Genomic DNA, 25,536 nt, shown 5'->3' with positions numbered 1-25,536 from the left:
CCGGCACACAGTTTGAATCTGCCAGGAAGTTTCATTACCGCTCCTTGTTAAACACACAATTCTTATCTCAATTCACCTTCCGTAGAGTTTACGTATCATCTCTAAAGTTGTCGACGAAATGTAGTCAAAATATATTGGTAGAAGAAAATGTAATTTCCTTAAGATTTTTCCTTTGTCGTTAGTCTTCTGTATGGTCTGACGCAGCCCGTCACGAATTGCTCTCCTGCGTCCAACTCTTGATCATAGAGTAACAGAATCGCCAGCCGCAAGTATTTCTCCGAAATACACACTACGACAAAAAAGAAAAGAAAAATACAACGAACCACGAAGGAATCTTCAGAGTGGGACGGAAATCTGTAGATGTGATGTACATGTACAGGCAAGCAAAGAGGTGGACCAAAACGTTTTTGGTTTACTCAGTTTTGAATAAACAAATGAGTTTTTCTGAAATTGTAATCATTTGCTTGCCTGTATATGCACATCACACCTCTGTTTTCCTTTTTTTGTGTTATGGAGTATGACAGTCGATATATTACTTTGCTTTTTGTACCCTCTACACCTTCTTCAGCTACTATGGAAGTTATTCCTTGATGTCCTATCTCCCTGTCTCTTCTTCTTGTCAATGGTTTCCACATATTTCTCTCCTCGTTCATTGTGTGTGAAAATTCCTCTTTCCCTATCAGTCTACCTAATTTACAGCTTGCTTCTATAGCACCACAACTAAAAACGTTTCGATTTTCTTCTTTTCTATCTTTGAAAAAATTTATTATTTAGTTCTATACAATGCTATGTACCGAAATTAGGTTCTCAAAATTTCCTCCCTTAAATTATGTCTGTAATTTCATTCTAGTAGAATTCTTTAAGCAGTGATCTATTCCTTGCCTCTGCTACTCTACTTCTTCGAGTCCTCCTTGCTTCATCGTCATATAGTATTTTGCTTCTAAAGAAACAGAACCCTTACGCCTTATCTACTTCTTGGTCCCCCAGTTCCAGTATCGTTTAACGTCAATCTCCTTGTACCCCTCGTCTTTCTTCGCTTTACTTTCAATATTTGATGGTATGTCTCTAGACTCACAAAATGAACTGTCATTCTGGCGTCACTTCCCTAAAAATTTAGAGGCTCCATAGGGATATTATCTGTGCCTTTCACCTGACTAGATCTCAATTAATCCAAAGCTCTGTTTAACTCTGCTACTGAATCCCCTGCCTTCCACGTCGTCTCCCATTTCTTCTTCGACCATGCCACCATAGAGGTCTTCAGTGTACTTATTCCACGTATCCGCTCCCTTCCCTATGTTTAACAATGGGATTCCAATAGCACTCTCAATGTTGGCGCCCTTGCATTTAATTCCACCGAAGGTGGGCGCTGAATCTGTTCTTCTATCAGTTTATTCGCATTTTTCGTGTAGCCATTTCATCTGGCCTCCTCTGCTCTTCCTACGTATCTAATGCCTTAGCAGCAATGATTGCTGAATTTATGTTGTAATTTGGGATTTCTGTACGTCCTCCTTTTATTGATCAACTGAAATACATCTGCTGTTACCCAAGGCGTCTTCACAGTTACGTTCATTTTACCTACATCTGACTAGTCAATTACTGTCGTTTCCTATTTTAGATGTGTAAACTCCTCCTGAACTAAACAGCCTACTGAGGTATTCATTATCGCTATATTACACACTTAGAGGTATTATCATTCCGCAGTACTTCAGTACCTGCTTCTTTCGATATGGATTCCATGGATTCTTGGTGATAATTCTCTTAAGGTTGCTCTCCATTATTGGCGTTCGTTTCATGTTGATTCTGATGAGGAAAATCCTGTCACTAACCATTCAGAAAAACTTACTCTCTGCCCTACCTTCCTATTCATGAGGAATCCTTCTCCCATACCGAGCGAGGTGCAGAGTATTTAGCATACTGGACTCGTACTCTAGAGAACGACCGTTGAAGACCGTATCCGACCATCTTGATTTAGGTTTTCCGTGATTTCCCTATACGCTTCAGGCAAATTCCAGGATGGATCCTTTGAAAGGTTCCTAATCCGATGGGGCCGATGACGTCACTGTTTGGACCCCTCCCCCAAATTAGTCAACCAAGTTAATCTACTATTATCTGCTGCTGTTAATGTTACCTTACATAATTAGGCTAGCTTTCTTTTAATTTCCACATTCACGGTCCTATGCAGAAACTGACCTGCTTTCGACCCCTCCACAGTATAGTACATCGTCTCTGACTGTGCTTCATTCGGTTATTTTCGACCTGTTACGTTTCCAGAATGCATCTTAGTCCAATTAAAGGTATACCGAACCTACACGTTTGTTCAGTGGAGACGTTCAGTAGGAATCCAGGGCCGTCATCCCAAGACGCATACTCCACAATGAGATCTATGGATAATAATACTTTGGTGTAGATTCGTTCAAAAGAAACGTCAAGCAGCCTGGCTATCAATATTTAGATTTTCTGCGATTTTTCTAAATCACTGCAGGAAGATGCCTTTGAAAGCTATTGGCCGGTTTTCCTCCCGATCCTGGAAATAATCCAACCTTGTTGATACGACTTTATGAACTCTAATCTCCTTCTTCGATATCTTTTAAGCAATCAGTGTTTGTATGTCAAAAACGCCCTCATGTTTTACTATTAGCGAACTGGTGTCCTGGTTCAAGCGATTGTGTCCACTTCTGTTTTAGATCAATGTCAGGCAACGGCAAATACTTGGTGATCACGCCTGAGGAGGTAGCGTATGTCAGGAGGCAGTTGGGCACCAACGAGGAGGACATCAAGACAGCTGTGACGTCACTGCGGGAGTGGCTCAGGATGCAGCCACACTTACCTGACGCAGTAGGTCTGTACATTTGTCATGCTAGAGACAATATATTACGCCTAATTAATGCGCAAACAATCACCATCACTGGTGTGATTACACAGATGAAATGCTTCTTACATCTAAATATTATTTATCTCTTTCATTAGCATGTCTATAGCAGCATTGTATTATCGTTATTGTATCTGAAAATCGCTCCAGTTTGTTACACATTTAGTGCAGAAATAACTGAACTATATCTCGTTACGGATGATCAGGTTTTTCTAATGATCACTGTGAACCAAAGAGTTATAGTCTTGAATACTTATTTGTGATTGTAACTTAAGAAGGAAGTAATCACGGTCTATGGACGTTTTTCAATTACGTATTACTACTTCAATGTCTCTATCTTAGGTTAGGGAAAACACTAAATTACTATGACCAGCTTTACACCTTTTTCTCAGATTTTATGTTCCTCTTCCTGCTCATTAACTTGGTTATCTGTTCATTGATAAGGAATGTTTCGATATGCTATTACCCTCTTCAGTATTATGCATAACACGTTTATTAGCAATGTGAATGAATAGGCGTAAGTGCAGTATAATACAATGATTCTGGGATCATATAACCGTTTTGAGGACACATATGTAGGAGAAAACAAAAAAATTTATTTCGTAATAGTTCTATTGTAGGAAATTATCAAAACTGCTGTTGATAAGAGAATCCTTTCTGTTTTCTGTGTCCTTAAAACCCTTGTAAAAATCTACCTTCGTATTCTCTACGGGAATTCTGTGTTCCAGACGACTCCCTCATTGAGCGAATGTACATCAACTCCAAGTGCAGCATGGAGAAGGTGAAACTGGGATTAGACGCATACTTCTCCCTCAAACACAGATTTCCCGAGTTACTAATGAACAGAAATTTCGAAGGAAGCGACTTCCAGTTTGCAAAGAAGCACTTGTGAGTTCTGACCTGTCTTTAGCTTTTTAAATTCATAAAGTGTTATTAATATTTCAGACACTTTTAATGCTCTATTGTAATGGACGTATAATTCTGCAGAGCACATATACCAATGTTTGGACTCTAGCCAAGTGTATCGTATCTTATCTTTTCATTTCTTCGTGAACTGATAATAGTATGTTTTTCAGAAAAACAGTGGAGACTTTTATGCCACTAAAACAGTATTTAAGCACTTGCGTTTACCATCAAATAAAAAATTATATTGGAACCCTCTGGAAATGTTGAGTAATAAATATCTTACAAGGACATAATAAATATGTATTATCAGTTATGCTGTCATGGGTATTGCATTATCAGGTTATTTGTAATTGAACATTTTATGAAGTTTGGTACATTTCTTGTATTAGATGTGAATTATGAATAATTAGATTTTACATACGTTTCAAATCCAGCCTTCCATGCAGTGTCGTTATTTCTGTTGCTGTCTATTTGTTCATGACTACGTTTTGGAGTAATGTAACAACAATATCAGTTTTGCAGTTTGTTCTGACTTTTCATTTAGTATTGGTCATAAATAAATTTCAGAATGTCGTTAAAATGTGTCACAATTGCCTTCACTAAATGTTAACTATAGATTGAGATTCATTTCTGACCACTGATAAACGAAGAGTCAGAGTAAACTACGAAAATGATTATTACTGCTATAATAACGTAAAATATAATCACAAACATATAGACAACAATAGAAACAACAATGTTACATGGAAGTCATAACTTATAAACGCATGTAAAATCTTATTATTCGTAACTCACATACTATACAGCAAATTTACCAAAATATATGAAATGTCTTATTGCAGATAACATGATGATTATTGTATGCTGAAATAGGCTTATAGTTAAAATAAAAAAAAATGGTTCAAATGGCTCTGAGCACTATGGGACTCAACTGCTGTGGTCATCAATCCCCTAGAACTTAGAACTACTTAAACCTAACTAACCTAAGGACATCACACACATCGATGCCCGAGGCATTATTCGAACCTGCGACCGTAGCAGTCGCACGGTTCCGGACTGCGCGCCTAGAACCGCGACACCACCGCGGCTGGCAGTTAAAATAAAAAAAATAATGTCTATAGTAGAGTAACAGGTTACGCAAATATATTATGTGCTTGAAATATCAGTTGTGAGTTTTATTAGTCATTCTGCATGATAATTCGAGAGTTCTTTTAATCAATGGTTCGATCTCGTAGCGTTCGATAGTCTTGTAGGCTGCTTGAAATGGTATGCCTTTATAAAATCTCGTTGGGTGAAACGCCCTTTATGAACGAGTAGTTGTATCATCATTTCAACGCAGAAGACTTTATTCCTGTGCTCTAGATTGTCACCGATTTTGCTGCCACTAAATATCTTAACAAATTGCCCAATACCTCCGTTACTTGTATGTTAACTATTCAACACTGCCGACAACCAACAAAGTGACACAGAGCTCTCTTTATAGCTGATTTGAGTGTCTATGTCGTCACTGTTGTGTAAAACAATCTGACGACTATGCGAAGTCACTTAAAAGTGAAACATAATGTACAGTGAAATATCATTTTTAGTTTCATTTTTCAATTACATATCTTGTATAAAACTCACAATTTATTGTTATGCTGGCGCTGAAAAAAATGTCTTTCTGTGCAAATGTTTTCTAATTATAATTGTGTTCAGGTCAGAGGTTTTGTATCCAAATTTTTGTTCCATCAAATGTCCGTTATTTTTTAAAAAGATGATTCACCACTCGCAAATTTTTCACCGTCAAGCACTTTTCTATATGATCCTCGGCGTTACCATCAAACTGCTGTCATTGCCTTGATTACTGAAGAAATCATTTGACATTAAGCCAGTATTACAAAAATACCGAATTGTGCACTCCACGTCAAGTGTATTGAGACGCTAAGGGATACTGCTGTCCCAAAATACAAATTTTTCCACTGTGCTCGTACTCGCACGCCAGAAACTAATATAGTTTTTGGAGAGAACTAGACACCTCTGTTTCCTTCGTACGCTAAAGGAGTGCTTACCAACCACTTCACCGAGTGGCCAAATTTTCACGCATGATTAAAATAAACGAATCTAATGTGTCCTGCAAACTGCGTTCTAACCTAGTAAAATGAAAGTGTGTCTGATCATCTAATCCACTGCATTAAATGTCAGGATCTTGGAACTCTAAAATCAAGCTTCAATGTGATGCAGAGTGCATTTCTCATGGGATTTATCGATCATCTCGTGTCAATACTGTGCTGTTTAACTCTGAACATATTCATCTTTATCATACGTGTTACGGACTGAGAATTCAAAGATACCTTACATGATCAGCTTCTTCACATCCTTCATGGTGAATCTTCACTTACCTGAAACGCTGCAGTAACACATGTTACCCACTATACGAGTAACGTTAAGGCTGATGTGATTTTGAATGTTAATAGTGAAACTAAGATGTATTTCAAACAATGTAAAATAGCTAAAATTTACCACCGGTTTGAGGTGATCCACCACAAGCTCCTCTCGTGTGCCAAACGTATCACCTCAGAGCAGCACTTAGAAACTATATCCTCAATTACTTGCTCTATGTATCCCAATTTTTGTCTTCCTCCTTAGTTTTTACCCTCTAAAGTTCCATGTAGTATGATGGAATTTATTCCCTGATGTCTTAACAGATATGCTGTCATGCTATCATACTGTCCCTTTTTCTTGACAGTGTCTTCCATAGATTGCTCTCCTTGTCGATTCAGCAGAGAACCTCCATATTTCTTATATTGTTAGTCTACCTAATTTTTAACTTTCTTCTCTAACTTCAGTCCTCAAATGCTTCGATTCTCTTCTCTTCTGGTGTTTCCACAGTCCATGTTTCACTACCACACAACTGTTTTGCCCAGAAAATTTTTTCTACTAAAGGACTATGTTTGATATTAGTTGACTTTCTTGGCCAGGAATGCCCTTTTTTCAGTGATACACCGTTTTTTAGGCAAGGAGTGCTCCGTTTGTCATATGTTGTTTTGCTGTGCAGTTATCATTTCTGGTACTTCTCATTGCTTTCGTCTCAATCGATATTGTGTACTCATTAGATTCCATTCAACAAATCCTGCAATTCATCTTCTCTTTTAGTGAGAATAACAGTAATATATTTTCACCCTGAATTCTGACCTCGTTCTTGAATCTCTTATTTTTTCACTGCTTCTTCTATGTATAGATTGAACAGTAGGGGCCAAAGACTGCGTCACTGTCTCACACTCTTTTTTATCCAAGCACATCGATCTTGGTCTTCCGGTCTTATTGTTCCCCCCTTGGTTATTGTACATATTGTTTATTACCCGCCTCTCTCTATAGCTTACCCGTATTTTTCTTAGAAATTCTAAGGTCTTGCTCCATTTTACATTGTTGAATGCTTTTTTCTGGTTTGACAAACCCTATGAATGTGTCTTCCTTTAGTATTTCTTCCACTATCAACTACAATGTCAAAACCGCCTCTCTAGTGCCTGAACGTTTTCTATAATTAAACTAATGGTCTTCTAAAACATCCCCAATTTTATTTTACACTCTTCCATACACTGGTTTTGTTAGCAACTTGGATGCCTGAGCGTTTAAGCTGCTTGTGTCATAATTCTTGCATCCGTTGGTTCTTGTAATCTTCGGAATTGTATGGATGATGGATTTTCAAAAGTCAGAGTATATATCGCCAGACTCACACCTTTTGCACCCCAACGTGAATAATCATTTTGTTGCCACTTCCGCCTTCCCCCCCCCCCCCCCCCCCGATGTAATGTTATCTATCCCTCTATCTTCTATGATCTTAATCTTTCCAATGCACTTTTGAATTTTAATTCAAATAGTGCATCTTCTGTCTCTTCACTGTCGACTCCTGTTTCTTCTTCTATCACTTCATTAGACAAGTCCTCCTACTCATTGAGGCTTTTAGTGTAGTCTTTCCACCTATCCCCTCTCTCCTCTGCATCTAGCAGTGGAATTCCCATTGGACTCTCCTGCTCTCAATTGCACCGAAGGTTGTTTGGACCTGAAGATTGTTTTGACTTTCCTATATGCTGAATCATTCTTATTGACAATCATATCTTTGCTGATTTATTCATATATTTAATACAGCCATTTCGTCTTAGCTTCCCTGCATTTCCTACTGATTTCGTTTCTTAGAGACATGTATTTCTGTGCTCCTGAATGTCCTTGACCATTTTTGTACTTCCATCTTTCGTCGATGAGCTGAAGTAATTCGTCTGTCATATATTGTTTGTTGCCTTCCCTGTTCGTATGGCTTTCTTTCCTACTTCTGTCAATGCCGTTTTCTCCTCTCTAGCTGGAGAGTGTACTGAGCTATTCAATATCGCAGTATCTCCGGCATTAGAGAACTTCAAGTTTGCCTCTTAATTTCTTAGTATTTTCGTATACCATTACTTATGCATTGAGTCTACCTGAGTAGTCTCTTTAATCTTACGCCTACTCTTCACCACTACTAAATTGTGGTCTGAGTCTGTTTGTGCATCTGGTTCAAATGGTTCAAATAGCTCTGAGTACTATTGGACTTAACTTCTGAGGTCATCAGTCCCCTAGACCCTTTTTTTTTTTTGTTGGTCATCAGTCTACTAACTAGTTTGATGCGGCCCGCCACGAATTCCTTTCCTCTGCTAACCTCTTCATCTCAGAGTAGCACTTGCAACCTACGTCCTCAATTATTTGCTTCACGTATTCCAATCTCTGTCTTCCTCTACAGTTTTTGCCCTCTACACCTCCCTCTAGTACCATGGAAGCCATTCCGTCATGTCTTAGAAGATGTCCTATCATCCTGTCCCTTCTTCTTATCAGTGTTTTCCACATATTCCTTTCCTCTCCGATTCTGCGTAGAACCTCCTCATTCCTTACCTTATGAGTCCACCTAATTTTCAACATTCGTCTATAGCACCACATCTCAAACGCTTCGATTCTCTTCTGTTCTGGTTTTCCCACAGTCCATGTTTCACTACCATACAATGCTGTACTCCAGACGTACATCATCAGAAATTTCTTCCTCAAATTAAGGTCGGTATTTGATATTAGTAGACTTCTCTTGGTCAGAAATGCCTTTTTTGCCATGGCGAGTCGGCTTTTGATGTCCTCCTTGCTCCGTCCGTTAGTGGTTATTTTACTGGCTAGGTAGCAGAATTCCTTAACTTCATTGACTTCGTGACCATCAATCCTGATGTTAAGTTTCTCGCTGTTCTCATTTCCACTACTTCTCATTACCTTCGTCTTCCTCCGATTTACTCTGAAACCATACTGTGTACTCAATAGACTGTTCATTCTGCTCAGCAGATCATTTAATTCTTCTTCACTTTCACTCAGGATAGCAATGTCATCAGCGAATCGTATCATTGATATCCTTTCACCTTGTATTTTAATTCCACTCCTGAACCTTTCTTTTATTTCCATCATTGCTTCCTCGATGTACAGATTGAAGAGTAGGGGCGAAAGCCAAAGCCTTGTCTTACACACTTCTTAATACGAGCACTTCGTTCTTGATCGTCCACTCTTATTATTCTCTGTTGGTTGTTGTACATATTGTATATGACCCGTCTCTCCCTATATCTTACCCGAACATTTTTCAGAATCTTGAACAGCTTGCACCATTTTATATTGTCGAATGCTTTTTTCTGGTCAACAAATCCTATGAATGTGTCTTGATTTTTCTTTAGCCTTGCTTCCATTATTAGCCGTAACGTCAGAATTGCCTCTCTCGTGCCTTTACTTTTCCAAAAGCCAAACTGATAGTCACCTAGCGCATTATCAATTTTCTTTTCCATTATTCTGTATATTATTCTTGTAAGCAGCTTCGATGCATGAGCTGTTAAGCTGATTGTGCTATAAATCTCGCACTTGTCAGCTCTTGCCGTCTTCGGAACTGTGCGGATGATGCTTTTCCGAAAGCCAGATGGTTTGTCGCCAGACTCATCTATTCTACCCACCAACGTGAATTGTGGTTTTGTTGCCACTTCCCCTAATGATTTTAGAAATTCTTATGGAATGTTATCTATCCCTTCTGCCTTATTTGACCGTAAGTCCTTCAAAGCTCTTTCAAATTCCGATTCTAATACTGGATCCCCAATCTCTTCTAAATCGATTCCTGTTTCTTCTTCTATCACATCAGACGAATCTTCACCCTCATACAGGCTTTCAACGTATTCTTTCTACCTATCTGCTCTCTCTCCTCTACATTTAATAGTGGAATTCCCGTTGCACTCTTAATGTTACCACCGTTGCTTTTAATGTCAATAAAGGTTGTTTTGACTTTCCTGTATGCTGAGTCTGTCCTTCCAACAATCATATCTTTTTCGATGTCTTCACATTTTTCCTGCAGCCGTTTCGTCTTAGCTTCCCTGCACTTCCTATTTATTTCATTTCTCAGCGACTTGTACTTCTGTATTCCTGATTTTCGCGGAACATGTTTTTACTTCCTCCTTTCATCAATCAACTGAAGTATTTCTTCTGTTACCCATGGTTTCTTCGCAGCTATCTTCTTTGTACCTATGTTCTCCTTCCCAACTTCTGTGATGGCCCTTTTTAGAGATGTCCACTCCTCTTCAACTGTGCTGCCTAATGTGCTATTCCTTATTGCTGTATCTATAGCGTTTGAGAACTTCAAACGTATCTCGTCATTCCTTAGAACTTCTGTTTCCCACTTCTTTGCGTATTGATTCTTCCTGACTAATGTCTTGAACTTAAGCCTACTCTTCATCACTACTATATTGTGATCTGAGTCTATATCTGCTCCTGGGTACGCCTTACAATCCAGTATCTGATTTCGGAATCTCTGTCTGACCATGATGTAATCTAATTGAAATCTTCCCGTATCTCCCGTTCTTTTCCAAGTATACCTCCTCCTCTTGTGATTCTTGAACAGGGTATTCGCTATTACTAGCTGAAACTTGTTACAGAACTCAATTAGTCTTTCTCCTCTTTCATTCCTTGTCTCAAGCCCATATTCTCCTGTAACGTTTTCTTCTACGCCTTCCCCTACAACTGCAGTCCAGTCGCCCATGACTATTAGATTTTCGTCCCCTTTTACATACTGCATTACCGTTTCAATATCCTCATACACTTTCTCTATCTGTTCATCTTCAGCTCGATATGTCGGCATGTATACCTGAACTATCGGTGTTGGTTTGCTGTCGATTCTGATTAGAACAACCCGGTCACTGGACTGTTCACAGTAACACAACCTCTGCCCTACCTTCCTATTCATAACGAATCCTACACCTGTTATACCATTTTCTGCTGCTGTTGATATTACCTGATACTCACCTGACCAGAAATCCTTGTCTTCCTTCCACTTCACTTCACTGACCCCTACTATATCTAGATTGAGCCTTTGCATTTCCCTTTTCAGTTTTCTAGCTTCCCTACCACGTTCAAACTTCTGACATTCCACGCCCCGACTCGTAGAACATTATCCTTTCGTTGATCATTCAGTATTTTTCTCGTGGTAACCTCCCCCTTGGCAGTCCCCCTCCCGGAGATCCGAATGGGGGACTATTCCGGAATCTTTTGCCAATGGAGAGATCATCATGACACTTCGTCAACTACAGGTCACATGCCCTGTGGATACACGTTACGTGTCTTTAATGCAGTGGTTTCCATTGCCTTCTGCATCCTCATGTCGTTGATCATTGCTGATTCTTCCGCCTTTAGGGGCAATTTCCCACCCCTAGGGCAAGAGAGTGCCCTGAACCTCTATCCGCTCCTCCGCCCTAGACCTTATAACTACTTAAACCTATCTAACCTAAGGACATCACACCCTTAACGCCCGAGGCAGGATTCGAACCTGCGACCGTAGCGGTAGCGCAGTCCCAGACTGTAGCGCCTAGAACCGCTCGGCCACTCCGGCCGGCTGTGCTCCTGACTACGCCTTAAATTCCAGAATATGAATTCGGAATCTCTGCCTGACCAAGATGTAACTGAAGCCTCTATGTGACTTCTAATTCATCTGATTTTCTTGTGTCACTTCGAGGGACATTTGTGGGAGATATTAATGTGTTTTTCGACTCCTGATGGAACGTACTCTCTCACATTTGATGTACAACGTATAGCTTGTAGCGTCTACCAGTGGACTTCGATGACGTAACATTCTGTTTGACGACGTGTCTTTCTGTCGCTGTCTAATCGAAATTATGGAAAAATGCGCTGCTGTGTGTTTGGTTGGTTCAAATGGGTCTGAGCACTATGGGACTTAACTTCAGAGGTCATCAGACCCCTAGAATTTAGAAGTACTTAAACCTAAGTAACCTAAGGACATCACATACACCCATGCACGAGGCAGGATTCGCACCTGCGACAGAAGCAGTCATGCGGTTCCGGACTGAAGCGCCTAGAACGGCACGGCCACCGCGGCCGGCGTGTGTTTGGTTTTCTTTGTCACTTCGCTTCTTTTTCTGAAGTGGTGATGGTCCCAAACGGAAGAATAATACTCAGGAATTGGTCAGAGTTGTGACTGAGACGCTTCTTTAGTGGAGGAATTAGATTGGCTTGAGGTTCTTCCAATTAGTTCTGCTTGGTTCCTCCTTTACCTGCTACAATATTGACATCCGATGCTATACCTGGAGGACAGGACATATAGTTTAATTTGTGGAAAGGGGCCAAAATGTGTGGCTGTCAGTTGCACTCGAACATACTGCTTTATTCATTTGACGAAGATTACTAGAGGAAAGAAAAAATTAAAAACAGAACAAGCCAAACATTAATTTTAGAACTTAATTCCCGGTTAACTCTGCCATTTAATCTCACGCCTTAAGGTCAAAATAACATTAATTTAAAATCAGCTGAAGGCCAATAGCTTAAGACTCAAAAACAGGAATTTCAATTTACAAGGCAGAAGGCCTTATCATAAAAATATTTTTAAATCAGGCTAAAGGCCCAAACCATCTCACACTTTAAGAGCAAAATAAATTTAATTTAAAATCGGCTAGAAACCATTCACAAACAAACAACAAGGACAAATAAGAAAGGACAACACATAAAACGGTGCTCAGAAGTTTCCAAATTACGGCCTGGACTTCAAACCCTAATGCTCGCTAAGGTGAGACAGGCAGTCGGCCCAACAAATTTTCAATCCGACAGCAACCCAACCAACAGAGAGTCAATGGAGCAAGCAACAGCATAACTTCCGCTCCACCGGACCAGCACACAACAGTGAGTTAAATGGAACTACGCAGAAGGTATTGGCGCCTGTAACGAGTTACACATTCAGCTGTTAAAATACACGCCATGCTGGACAGCCACAACACGATGAGGAAAATACACTGCCACAGGAGGGCGGCTAGAATTTCGCCGACTTGAAAACACATGGTGTTGCTCGCGCAAATGTCCCAACAGCCCACAACGAAATTCAAACGACACAATGCGAACAGTTGGGGCTGGCTGGTACATTAAGTAAAGACTCAGCTTCCGAGTCCGGGATCGGTGAGCTACAGACCTCGTGGCAATGAGAACAATACCTCACAGTCCGACCGCGCGTGCACGCCGCCAGTGGGCCCGGCCAGACAGGTGCCACGAAGACTTCCTCGCCGCTCCACGCCAACCAACCACCAGCCCGCACACGGCAGAGCTGGAAACTACAAGCGCGAGGCCAAACACAGCACAAGGGTGCGAATATCGATACACGCTGCTGCTGCGACTCGCGCAGAGAGAGGATAACAGCATAATCGCGATAACCGCGAGAGTCTAATCACAGAATAACAAAAAAATGGCTCTGAGCACTATGGGACTTAACATCTGAGGTCATCAGTGTCCTAGAACTTAGAACTACTTAAACCTAACTAACCTAAGGAATCACACACATCCATGCCCGAGGCAGGATTCGAACCTGCGACTGTAGCGGTTGCGCGGTTCCAGACTGAAGTGCCTAGAACCGCTCGGTCACCCTGGCTGGCTATAGAATAGCAACCAAGGTTTAATGCAAAGCATAACATGAGCCAGCCACGGCTCAAATATTTTTATAGTTTTCTACGTTACATTGCGACGGACGCAATGGGTGAAGTGTTGGACCTGGAGGATTGTGTATCTAGGTTCACATGATGTTTCCTGGTCAGTGCTTCGTCTTAGTGACAGATTTTGGAATTACATGAAGGACCATACCATAAGGAATTTTCTATATATCTCAGTATTGTACAATATGTGAAAGCTGTTTTGAATGTAGTGTAAATCCCTCAGTTAATGAGTTTTACAAGGAGTAAGATACTTCAGATTTTTTAAAGAAAATTACATAATTTATGAATGATTAAACCATAGTTTCTCAGGTGTGCTCCATCTTGTAGCTTGATACTAAAGGTCTTTTTACCATGAAATACGTGCATATGTGATATTTGCAAGTTAAATGAGTTTCTGTAGTGTTTCAAGAACTTTCCTGTCTCTAAAATGGAAATCTGTATTAGTTGCCATCAGCTTCTCTGTGAAAAATTTTGTATCCTGTTTTTGTTATTTTAATTATGGACGTGCAGTAGAGTAATACTGTGAAACGTAGACATTAAATACAATACTGAAAATATTACGTCGAATTCGAAAATTTTTAATCACAATACAATGTTATTTCCATGGAACAATTTTTCACATTTGTAGTGAACCCTATAACTGTGGAGTAATTTTTTCAATTTGAGAAAACAGCTGCCATCTCCAGTCCACATAAAGCGCACGCCATCATTTCAAAATGGGATCAGAAAATTTATTAAACTTCTATTCCAGGGTGGGTTAAAGTGTTACGAGGTACAACACTGACCTCTACTCACAGGTGTTTTACGATTACTACCTCACAGAAGCTCTGCTTCATACCTTGCTGGTGTGATACTTCAGAAGCAAATCCTAGACTTGCATACTGACAGAGGCGAACTTGTGAGGGCAGCTAGTGATTGGGGCTTATTTACATTAGCAGGCCGCTGCTCGTAAAGTTCCGTGTTTGTATCTCGATCAGAGTCACAGCTTTAACCTACCAGGATATTTCCAAAGAGTGTACACCCCACGGTAGGGTGTATGATTCATTCTGGATGCATACATTATTGTTTGTTCCTGTATTTTGTAAATTTTAACTTCATGTTTACTGCATATATTGTCCTCATTCTCAAAACCATGTATTAACAGGAGTATAATGTCTCCTCCAGAAAAATGATGGTGATGCCACGACTCACAAAGGATGCATATCGCGTGCACGTCTGGACAGCAGTAGACGAAGACTCGACCAATGTAATTTGGCCCCTTTATGGTAAGATATTGACCACCAGATTGGAAATTATGTTGGCCGAAGACTACTCTCTTGGTGATGTGGGCATCATCGACTTGGCCAACGTGAATGCTGGACACATCGTACGTGCAGACATCAACCTCGTGCGCAATATGGAAGTCTGCTACCAGGTAATTTTGAAAACCTACTCCATTCTGGTCTAATTAATTAAAAGAATGACAAATATGGAACTTTCTGCCATTAAAACTATTTACCAGACTGGGAGTCGAGCATGGGTAGAAAGTGGCCTGATGTTTTCTCCAAATAAATTCAGGGCCCATCACAACGGTGGCAGGAAGTGAGCCCCCTACCACATAAATCAGTTGCTGTGTTGAGGTGGCGTGCTAGTAGCCGGTAACTGTCTGATCACAAGGCAATATATTACAACAGTAAAAAGAATGTGGGCAACAAGATGAAAAACAAATAACAGTCAATAACAGTATTATGAAGAAAGATAGTTACTACTCACCATGTAGGGTAGATACTGAGTCGCAGATAGGAAAAACAAAAAGACTGTCAGAAACTGAGCATTCGGCCAACAAGACCTGCGTCGAAAATTAACGACGCAGCTCACGCACACATGACTACAGTCACTGGCTACTGAAGCCAGAGTCAGAGCAGAAGTGCATGATGAGAGTGTCAGCTCTGTGAGGAGGTAAGGAGGAGGCTGGGGCAGGCAGGGGGAGGCATACCACGATAGGGGTGGGGACGGTAAAGAGCTGCTTGTGGGAGCATACAGGGACTAGATGAAGAGTGGGGTAGGGCAGCTAAGTGCAGTTTGGAGGTTACAAGGAGGGCGAGGGGACGGGGGTAGCGGAAAAGGAGAGAAATAAGAAGACTGAAAGTACATTCATAGAACAGAGGGCTGATAGAATACGGGAACAGGAAACAGATACATCTACATCTTCATCCATACTCCGCAAGCCATCTGACAGTGTGTGGCGGGGTGTACCTTGAGTTCCTCTATCGGTTCTCCCTTCTATTCCAGTTTCGTATTGTTTGGGGAAAGAAGGATTGTCGGTATGCCTCTGTGTGGGCTCTAATCTCTGTGATTTTATCCTCATTGTCTCTTCGCGAGATATACGTAGGAGGGAGCAATATACTGCTTGACTCTTCGGTGAAGGTATGTTCTCGAAACTTTAACAAAAGCCCGTACCGAGCTACTGAGCGTCTCTCCTACAGAGTCTTCCACTGGAGTTTATCTATCATCTCCGTAACGCTTTAGCGATTGCTAAATGATCCTGTAACGAAGCGAACTGCTCTCCGTTGGATCTTCTCTATCTCTTCCATCAACCCTGTCTGGTACGGATCCTACACTGCTGAGCAGTTTTCAAGCAGAGGGCGAACAAACGTACTGTAGCCTACTTCCTTTGTTTTCGGATTGCATTTCCTTAGGATTCTTCCAATGAATCTCATTCTGGCATCTCCTTCACCAACGACCAACTTTATATAATAATTCCATTTTAAATTACTCCTAATGCGTACTCCCAGATAATTTATGGAATTAACTGCTTCCAGTTGCTGACCTGCTATATTGTAGCTAAATGTTAAGGGATCTTTCTTATGTATTCGCAGCACATTACACTTGCCTACATTGAGATTCAATTGCCATTCCCTGCACCATGCGTCAATTCGCTGTAGATCCTCCTGCATTTCAGTACAATTTTCCATTGTTACAACCTCTCGATATACCACAGCATCATTCGCAAAAAGCCTCAGTGAACTTCCGATGTCATCCACCAGGTCATTTATGTATACTGTGAATAGCAACGATCCTACGACACTCCCCTGCGGCACACCTGGAATCACTCTTACTTCGGAAGACTTCTTTCCATTGATAATGATATGCTGCGTTCTGTTATCTAGGAACTCTTCAATTCAATCACACAATTGGTCTGATACTCCATATGTTCTTACTTTGTTCATTAAACGACTGTGGGGAACTGTATCGAACGTCTTGCGGAGTCAAGAAACACGGAATCTACCTGCGAACCCGTGTCTATGGCCCTCTGAGTTTCGTGGACTACTAGCGCGTGCATAATAACGACGTCTAACGAAGTTCACGTTCAGAAAATCTGACGATGGTGGGACAGATTCAGGTGCACCGGCTGTGAAGGAGTCAGTGAACAAAGAACGTCGTGCTGGGCAGCGTGCTCAGCAATGGAGTCATACAGCTGCTTCTTGGCTACAGTTTGTCCGAGGCTATTTGCGTCGACAGACAGCTTATTGGTTGTAAGCCCACGTGAAATGCAGCACAGTAGATGCAGCTTAGCTTCTATATCACATGACTGACTACAATAGCATCCCTACATTTGAGAGTATTGGTGATGCTTGTGTCCGGATTGGAGTATTTGGTGGAGGATGTATGGGACAAGCCTTGCATCTGTTACAGGGATATGAGGCATAAGGCAAGAAGTTGGAAGCAGGAGTTGTGTAGGAATGGACAAGGATATTGTGTAGGTTCGGTGGGCAGCGGAGTACCTCTGTGGGAAGCATTTATTAAAATAATACTACACAAATATTCAGCTACAGTTTGACGAGAGACCGTGGAAGTGACTTAAAAGTTTAGAACTCTAGTCAGCATCTCGCTCAGTGAACTATGGTTAGCTAATATAATTGTAGTTCAGTTCCGACTACTGCTGGTTTCAGCACACTCAATTACCATATAAATCTTGCGACACTCGGCGATGATTGCGGCGACTGGTGGTGGCTTGCTGACAGCCAGAACGATAACTGCCCGAGTGAAGCCATGCTGCCACTTATAACTGCGAATATGGCAACGATTTGTCTCAAATTACTCGAAAGCAGAACGAAGGGCCTGCATTCGGCGATTTATGTAGTGGACTACAGAGCTGTTGGCAGATGGGCCGGACTATTTTAAAGCCTTGTGGTGGAAACGTAAAGTCGTTAATATTATGTGCCGAGCGATCCCGTATGATGCCATCCTGAAGACCACATGACGTGTGAAGCCCTCTGTGTGGGTCGCCATCCTCTTTGTATCGCACCATTCTTCCATAAAATTGTTAAAGTATTAAGCTTTTTATGTAATACTCCCTCCCCCTCAATTTATAAGCCTTCTGGCCCCAGAGACCTTCAGTTTTTAAGCCACCTTCCTGAAAAAAAAATTGCTCTGAGCACTATGGGACTTAACTACTGAGATCAGCAGACCCCTGTAACTTAGAACTACTTAAACCTAACGAACCTATGGACATGACGCACATCCATGGCTGAGGTAGGATTCGGACCTGCGACCGTAGCGGTCACGCGGTTCCAGACTGAAGCGCCTAGAACCGCTAGGCCACCCCGGCCAGCTGACACCTTCCTGAAGTGCTAGTTTCTTCCATTGAGTAGTCTATTTCGTAGTCATTCTATGTACGTTGATGTGTACTTTCAATTTTCAGTTTTGTTACGTCATTATATTACAATTTAAAAACTTTTTCTTCGGACATTTGCTAGTATACTGTGCCTAAATGTGTCCATTAATATCCTTCTTTTGCCTTTTGTGCATCCGCCATACAATCGTATGTATTCCTTAAAAATTGTGAAACTTTATTGTAGATGAGTAGATGACCATCAACTGTTGAGTTTTAAGCTCGGTGCTATCCGTTTCGATCAGTAGACTATGATCAAGTCGAAGCAAAGCATAAACAGCTTGTCAGTGCAACATATGAAGCGAACAACTTCGATGTATATAGAAAAACATAGCTCCAGTTATAATAAATAATGCGTTAAAGACACACATATGTAGTAGGCACACAAGACTATCATACATTTCAAACTGAAGAAAATACTTTAATGGTCTCGTTCCTTATCTTTTGTACATTGCTCCTAACAACCCTACTTCATTTTCTCAAATACCTGAGTTCGCCTTGTTATTAACGACCTTGAATCTCGTTCCTCTGCACATGGCTTCATCTTTGCCTCTTGTAAAGCTACACGAATATCATTGATGCGTACTACAGTTTAAAAAAATTTTCAAAACTGAGGTACTGTATGTTTCCGTGGTATCACGTATCAGTGCCACCCCATGGGCATCTTTTAGTTGGCAACGGAATTTTAGTTTCCTTCAGACACCGACAGTGCTCGTGCAGGATCCGGCGGACCCAGTGGTGCGTGCCCGCTGAGGGATGCGTCCAGTCACTCTGTACCACGAGAGCCCTTTGCTGCCGCAATACAGGACGGCCGGCAGGAGCTACACAGCCCGTTCGCGTTTCGTTGCCACATCACTACGTTACGCAATGCAAACTCAGCCCAGTCGTGGCTCTGACTCCATCATTCATGCCTTAGATCGCAGAGCCTCATCCTTATTGACAGTGTAACAGTAGGACTATGTTTCTTGCTTCATTATATGTCACGAGACTTGGCGAAATACAAGGTAAGTACACCTCAGTTCACTGTGAAAACTTATTGGCAAATCCTTTCTGCTCCAGTCCAGAATGCCTATGTTGACAGCTACTGCACCTCGCTATAGCCCATCTGTCTTTACCGTTGTGTACGAAGTCACATACATCTATTGTATTATAGATTGTCAGATCTATTTACATTGTGTATATTTATCACCAACAAGACCAACTTCTCATACACAGGGGATAATGTGCTTAATTCCTTATTTGTTGAACATCTACTTACTTCAGACCGTTCGCCGAGAGAATTAGAGAAAACCCCAGTTTTACGCAAGGAAATTAAAGGCTGTAAATTGGATATTTTAGAAGAACTTGAAATTTACAAACATCTTGCTGAGACAGACTGTAACACTTTGAACGATTCGCTGCAACTCGCGAGTAAGCACTTCCTTGGTGGTCTTAATCCGCTGCTCGCAGTCACATTATACGTTTTTACTGATCTTCGCTAACATCGGTGAATATGCAATTTTTCTCAAAATATTTCTTCTGCTGAGGTACTGACATTTCATATCACTGTATTTCATTTTTCGTGGCGTTTTCAACAAATTTTCGTACAGTTGGTTTTATAATAATGGTATTGGCACAGTTAATCAGAAGGGTCTAATTTTGTATGTTGTGATTTAACTTTACCCATTTTATTCTTTCCTCCAGTCTTTTTTTAACAAAAGTAATTTATTTTAATAGGGTTGCTATCTTCTGCACACTCTCTTACATGAATTTTTTTATACAGGGTCTTACAAAAAGGTACGGCCAAACTTTCAGGAAACATTCCTCACACACAAATAAAGAAAAGATGTTATGTGGATATGTGTCCAGAAACGCTTAATTTCCATTTTAGAGCTCATTTTAGTTTCGTCTGTATGTACTGTAAGTTATCATGGTTTCATACGGGATACTCTACCTGTGCCTTTACATGTACGACACAACATGTGGTTCATGCACGATGGAGCTCCTGCACATTTCAGTCGAAGTGTTCGTACTCTTCTCAACAACAGATTCGGTGACCGATGGATGTAGAGGCGGACCAATTCCATGGCCTCCACGCTCTCCTGACCTCAACCCTCTTGACTTTCATTTATGGGGCATTTGAAAGCTCTTGTCTACGCAACCCCGGTACCAAATGTAGAGACTCTTCCCGCTCGTATTGTGGATGGCTGTGATAAAATACGCCATTCCCCAGGGCTGCATCAGCGCATCAGGCATTCCATGCGACGGAGGGTGGATACATGTATCCTCGCTAACGGAGGATATTCTGAACATTTCCCGTAACAAAGTGTTTGAAGTCACGCTGGTACTTTCTGTTGATGTGTGTTTCCATGCCAATTGATTAATGATTAACGTGATTTGAAGAGAAGTAATAAAATGAGCTCTAACATGGAAAGTAAGCGTTTCCGGACTCATGTCCACATAACATGTTTTCTTTCTATGTGTGTGAGGAACGTTTCCTGAAAGTTTGGCCGTACATTTTTGTAACACCCTGTATAATTTTACTTTTAGTGTATATCTCTAAAATCATTGCATTTGTTTTAGGTCTTCTGTAAGACATTGTCATATTGCTTTAATGTGAAATTAAGTTACTAAACACGAGCGAAACGCAGTGCTTACGAGCATGTACATAGAGCAAACTATTTTCCAATTTTCCTTATCGCTTAAGCTTCCGTAGTGTTAAGCTAAAGTTTTTTAGTGACTTTGTTTTAGCTCGTATTTGCTCTTCTTTCCCGATGAATTTTTACAGGGGTCTTTTATAAATAGAACTCTAGATTTTCCACGCTGAATTCATGTAGAGTTCTACTCTGTAAGCACATGTATTTGAAATGTTATACATAATGTATATCAGTCAATTTATTGCAATTTTATTAGCCTTGTAGAGGAAATTACATTCTTGCTTTAAAGTAAAATTCTATTGAAACTTCCTGGCAGATTAAAACTGTGTGCCCAACCGAGACTCGAACTCGGGACCTTTGCCTTTCGCGGGCAAATGCTCCACCAACTGAGCTAGCGAAGCACGACTCACAGCCGGTACTCACAGCTTTACTTCTGCCAATATCCGTCTCCTACCTTCCAAACTTCCCCCAGGCTGTGGCTAACCCATGTCTCCGCAATATCCTTTCTTTCAGGAGTGCTAGTTCTGCATGTTTCGCTGGAGAGCTTCTGTAAAGTTTGGAAGGTAGGAGACGGATACTGGCAGAAGTAAAGCTGTGAGTGCCGGGCGTGAGTCGTGCTTCGGTAGCTCAGTTGGTAGAGCATTTGCCCGAGAAAGGCAAAGGTCCCGAGTTCGAGTCTCGGTCGGGCACACATAATCTGCCAGGAAGTTTCATATCAGCGAACACTCCCCTGCAGAGTGAAAATCTCATTCTAAAATCCTATTATTTCACACAAGCAAGGCGCAGTACCTATGCGAATGAATTTAGCGGTCTCTGCAGCCCAAATTTTCCTGGTCACTTGAGCACGCATATTCGAACAGTTAGCTTGAGCCTCTGGTATGGTGTATACTTCAGTTATGCAAGTATTTTATCGTTTGACTCCTGATATAATTTTATGCTGATGAGAGCCTTTACCAGTGGGCGAGTTCATTTATGCATTTATTTTGACGTACGCTTAATGTAATCTGACTCCTGCCTTAAGCCACGACATGTGATGTTTTTACATTTAATATCAATAGTACATATGACATGAACCGCTCCGCTTGAGTTAATATAAATTATCACCATGCGATGTAACAACTGAGTACGCTTAACTCACATATATTTCTCTATTATAAAAATTGTGTTACATTCGTGAATGCAATTTTTGTAACCAGTTATATACATTTTAGGGTCCATTCCTTCTGAAGAACATATTTTTGGAAATATCGAAATCTACGTTAAGGGCTAACAAACCTTTGTTTGGCAACTAGTTGGCTGATTTTTTTTCAACTTCTTGACCTTTTGTGTCGACAAAGCCCGCTTCAATTCTCAACCTCCCTTAATTTCCACAGTTACGCCTTGTGAAACCTGATATGAAGGTAATCCGACTGGTATAAAAGCCATCATTTATTTTCGAAATTACGACCTTTGCGCACCAGGGATGGCACATAAATGTGGAGCAGATATAAAATTTCATTTCAACTGCGGCGTTGACACAGGATCTGGAACCATCACTTTAAAAGGCGATTAATATTGTTTATAAAAAACAGCAACATGACTGATCTATTCAGATTCTAGCCACAGTGTTGCTTGGCGCTCAGCTCCATCTATAATTAAGGAGAAGATGTAGCGACCAGGGCAGACAAAGCAACTGCATCGACGCTATCACAGAAACCGTGACTGCCAACGCGGGTTCTCGTGTGCGGATCACGGAGGGAACGCTTTGCTGTGGGAGGAGATATAAGCCAGCTGCGAGCTCAGTTATCAGTGCACCTGACAAGAGCAACATGTCTGATCGCCGAATTATTGACCCTTTGGACACTATGGATTGGCAGTATACTAGTGGGCTGTTGGGTGAAAAAAAACGTCGTGAGAAACTGTAGAATCGCATAAGAATAAGATTTTCCACATGCCTATTTTCCGTTATATTTCGATCATCTAGGCTCGAACAATATGACCGAGTATATGGTAAGTAAAATTTCTCGTCTCTTTTCGTATACCGGGTGATCAAAAAGTCAGTATAAATTTGAAAACTTAAGAAACCACGGAATAATGTAGACAGAGAGGTAGAAATTGACACACATGCTAGGAATGACATGAGGTTTTATTAGAACCAAAATGTAGGATGGCGCTCCACCCCATATTGCTAGACGCGTGGAAGATCTCTTGCGCTCGTCTTTTGGTGGTGATCGTGTGCTCAGCCGCACCTTTCGTCATGCTTGGCCTCCCAGGTCCCCAGACCTCAGTCCGTGCGATTATTGGCTTTGGGGTTACCTGAAGTCGCAGGTGTATCGTGATCGACCGAACATCTCTAGGGTTGCTGAAAGACGACATCCGACGTCAATGCCTCACCATAACTGCGGACATGCTTTACAGTGCTGTTCACAACATTGTTCCTCGACTACAGTTATTGTTGAGGAATGATGGTCGACATATTGAGCATTTACTATAAAGAACATCATCTTTGCTTTGTCTGACTTTGTTATGCTAATTATTGCTATTCTGATCAGATGAAGCGACATCTGTCGGACATTTGTTTAACTTTTGTATTTTTTTGGTTCTAATAAAACCCCATGTCATTCCAAGCATGTGCGTCAATTTGTACCTCTCTATCTACATTATTCCGTGATGTATTCAGTTTTCAAATTTATACTGACTTTTTGATCACCTGGTATAATCAGTTATGGTAATTGGGACTACTCTTCAGAATCAATTGTTACAATAGTTTCTTCCGTTCATGTGAGTTTGCTTTTGCTAAAGGCAGATCATTACTCTCTTTACACACTCGATTCTTGGTTAATCGAGAGGGAAAACTCAGGACTCATCAGTCACATCTGTCACCATTTTCGGCTTTCTCATCAGAAAGGAGAACATAAGAAGGTTGTCAACGACGTGAGCACTATCGTCTCTCTAGCTAACAATTTCTCAAGCCGTCGTCAATCGTCAATTTATTATTTGACACTTTATTAAAAACTTGACCAATGTAATTCCTACCCGCAGTAAAAGGTGGAAAAAATCAGACGTCAGGATGGCACCGGTGCAACGAGCGCTGTGTAAGATTCCAACAGTGCCGCAACACTTACAGTCAACATTAGACAATTTTACACTTCTAGAATGGTCGCCTATGACGCTGAAACAGATAGGCACGTAGATAACGTGGAGTACGTACGAGGGCTAGTGATGTGGTTTTAATTATAATATCGCAAAAATAAAATTACGTAATTAATTTTCTTGTTCGTTTATAGTTACATGTCTACAGTTCGAATAAACAGTGTAATTCCCTCATCAAAGTACCGCAGCACTCCGCTAGGGGCGACAAAGAGAATGGCCGAAATTGGATACTCCTGGGGTGTGCTGTGCAGGTGTGCTGCTGAGTTTCACTGTGTACCACAACATGTGCATGAAATAAACAAAAAAATTAGTTAGACAACTTTATTTTTTCTAGGTGATAATCAAAACAGCGTAGCTAACGTTCGTTCGTCAAGAAAAAAACTTTGACGTAAATGGTTCTTTTGCCGCTCTTCTACTGCGAGTTTGTATTCAATATTACGGCATAAGAAGTTACTGTCATTTTAAGTTCAAAGTAATTTGCTGTCCTGTGTTTATTTACTAGGTGTTTCCGAATTTATTTCTGATAAAAATAGTAGTTTTAAGTATACTCCCTCCTCTGCGTTCTTTCATTTATCAGCCCACATTATCTACACGCCTAGCGCAGATGACAGCCGATTTTCTTCGAACTACTAACTCGCTATAGCTACGCAAATCATTGCTTCAGCTCTACTATGTCTTGTACTGTTCTCAGTTGTCCACCTCTCTCGTAGTTGTGCTCTGTTACACTTGAATATAGTCTTACAAGCTCTTAATTATATCTAAGTGACCTCTTAATTTTATCTCGCTAGAGCTTTGTCCTGACATAAATGTACCTTGATACTGTTGTAGCTTCGTGATCCGTAATCGATACTTCCCTTTATGTAATAAAGTTTTTTTTATCAAACAATGCCGATAAATAAATGAATTTGTCTGTCCTGTGTGGTTTCACCAACCCATTTTTATGTCTTCGACTATTACCTGAGTTTCTTCAAAATTGAGTACTAATATTTGACACTTAATATCTTATACTAATATTCAGATACCAGTCAATATTGTGCCGGACGTGGTGGCGGTTCTAGGCGGTTCTAGGCGCTACACTTTGGAACCACGCGACCGCTACGGTCGCAGGTTCGAATCCTGCCTCGGGCATGGGTGTGTGTGATGTCCTTAGGTTAGTTAGGATTAAGTCGTTCTAAGTGCTAGGGGACTGATAACCTCAGACGTTAAGCCCATAGTGCTCAGAGACATTTGAACCATTTTGAACCAGTCAATATTGCACTCTACCCCATCCCCCACACCGTTTCTTCTACATCGCCTGTGTATTCAGCTGTTAGTTTTATATCATCTGCGTAAACCATTCATCGTTTA

At 40.9% G+C, this 25,536-nt stretch overlaps 1 protein-coding gene and 1 non-coding gene across 2 annotated transcripts in view; both read left to right on the top strand.

The window, feature by feature from the left end:
- The window catches only part of LOC126266766 (clavesin-1-like), a 50,385-nt gene that overhangs the window by 15,075 nt on the left and 9,774 nt on the right, over positions 1-25,536 (top strand). Inside the window, exons 2-4 of the mRNA XM_049971288.1 lie at positions 2,685-2,839; positions 3,598-3,757; positions 14,932-15,181. Coding sequence (XP_049827245.1) covers positions 2,689-2,839; positions 3,598-3,757; positions 14,932-15,181 — 561 coding nt within the window. The 5' untranslated portion in view covers positions 2,685-2,688. The remainder of the gene's footprint in view (positions 1-2,684; positions 2,840-3,597; positions 3,758-14,931; positions 15,182-25,536) is intronic.
- Positions 21,673-21,747, top strand: Trnas-aga (transfer RNA serine (anticodon AGA)). The gene has a single exon. It is a non-coding gene; the product is annotated as a tRNA-Ser (tRNA).

This window comes from Schistocerca gregaria, chromosome 4 (genome assembly GCF_023897955.1).
Source record: "Schistocerca gregaria isolate iqSchGreg1 chromosome 4, iqSchGreg1.2, whole genome shotgun sequence".
Taxonomy (NCBI): domain Eukaryota; kingdom Metazoa; phylum Arthropoda; class Insecta; order Orthoptera; family Acrididae; genus Schistocerca; species Schistocerca gregaria.
This window is presented reverse-complemented; position numbering and strand designations above follow the sequence as displayed.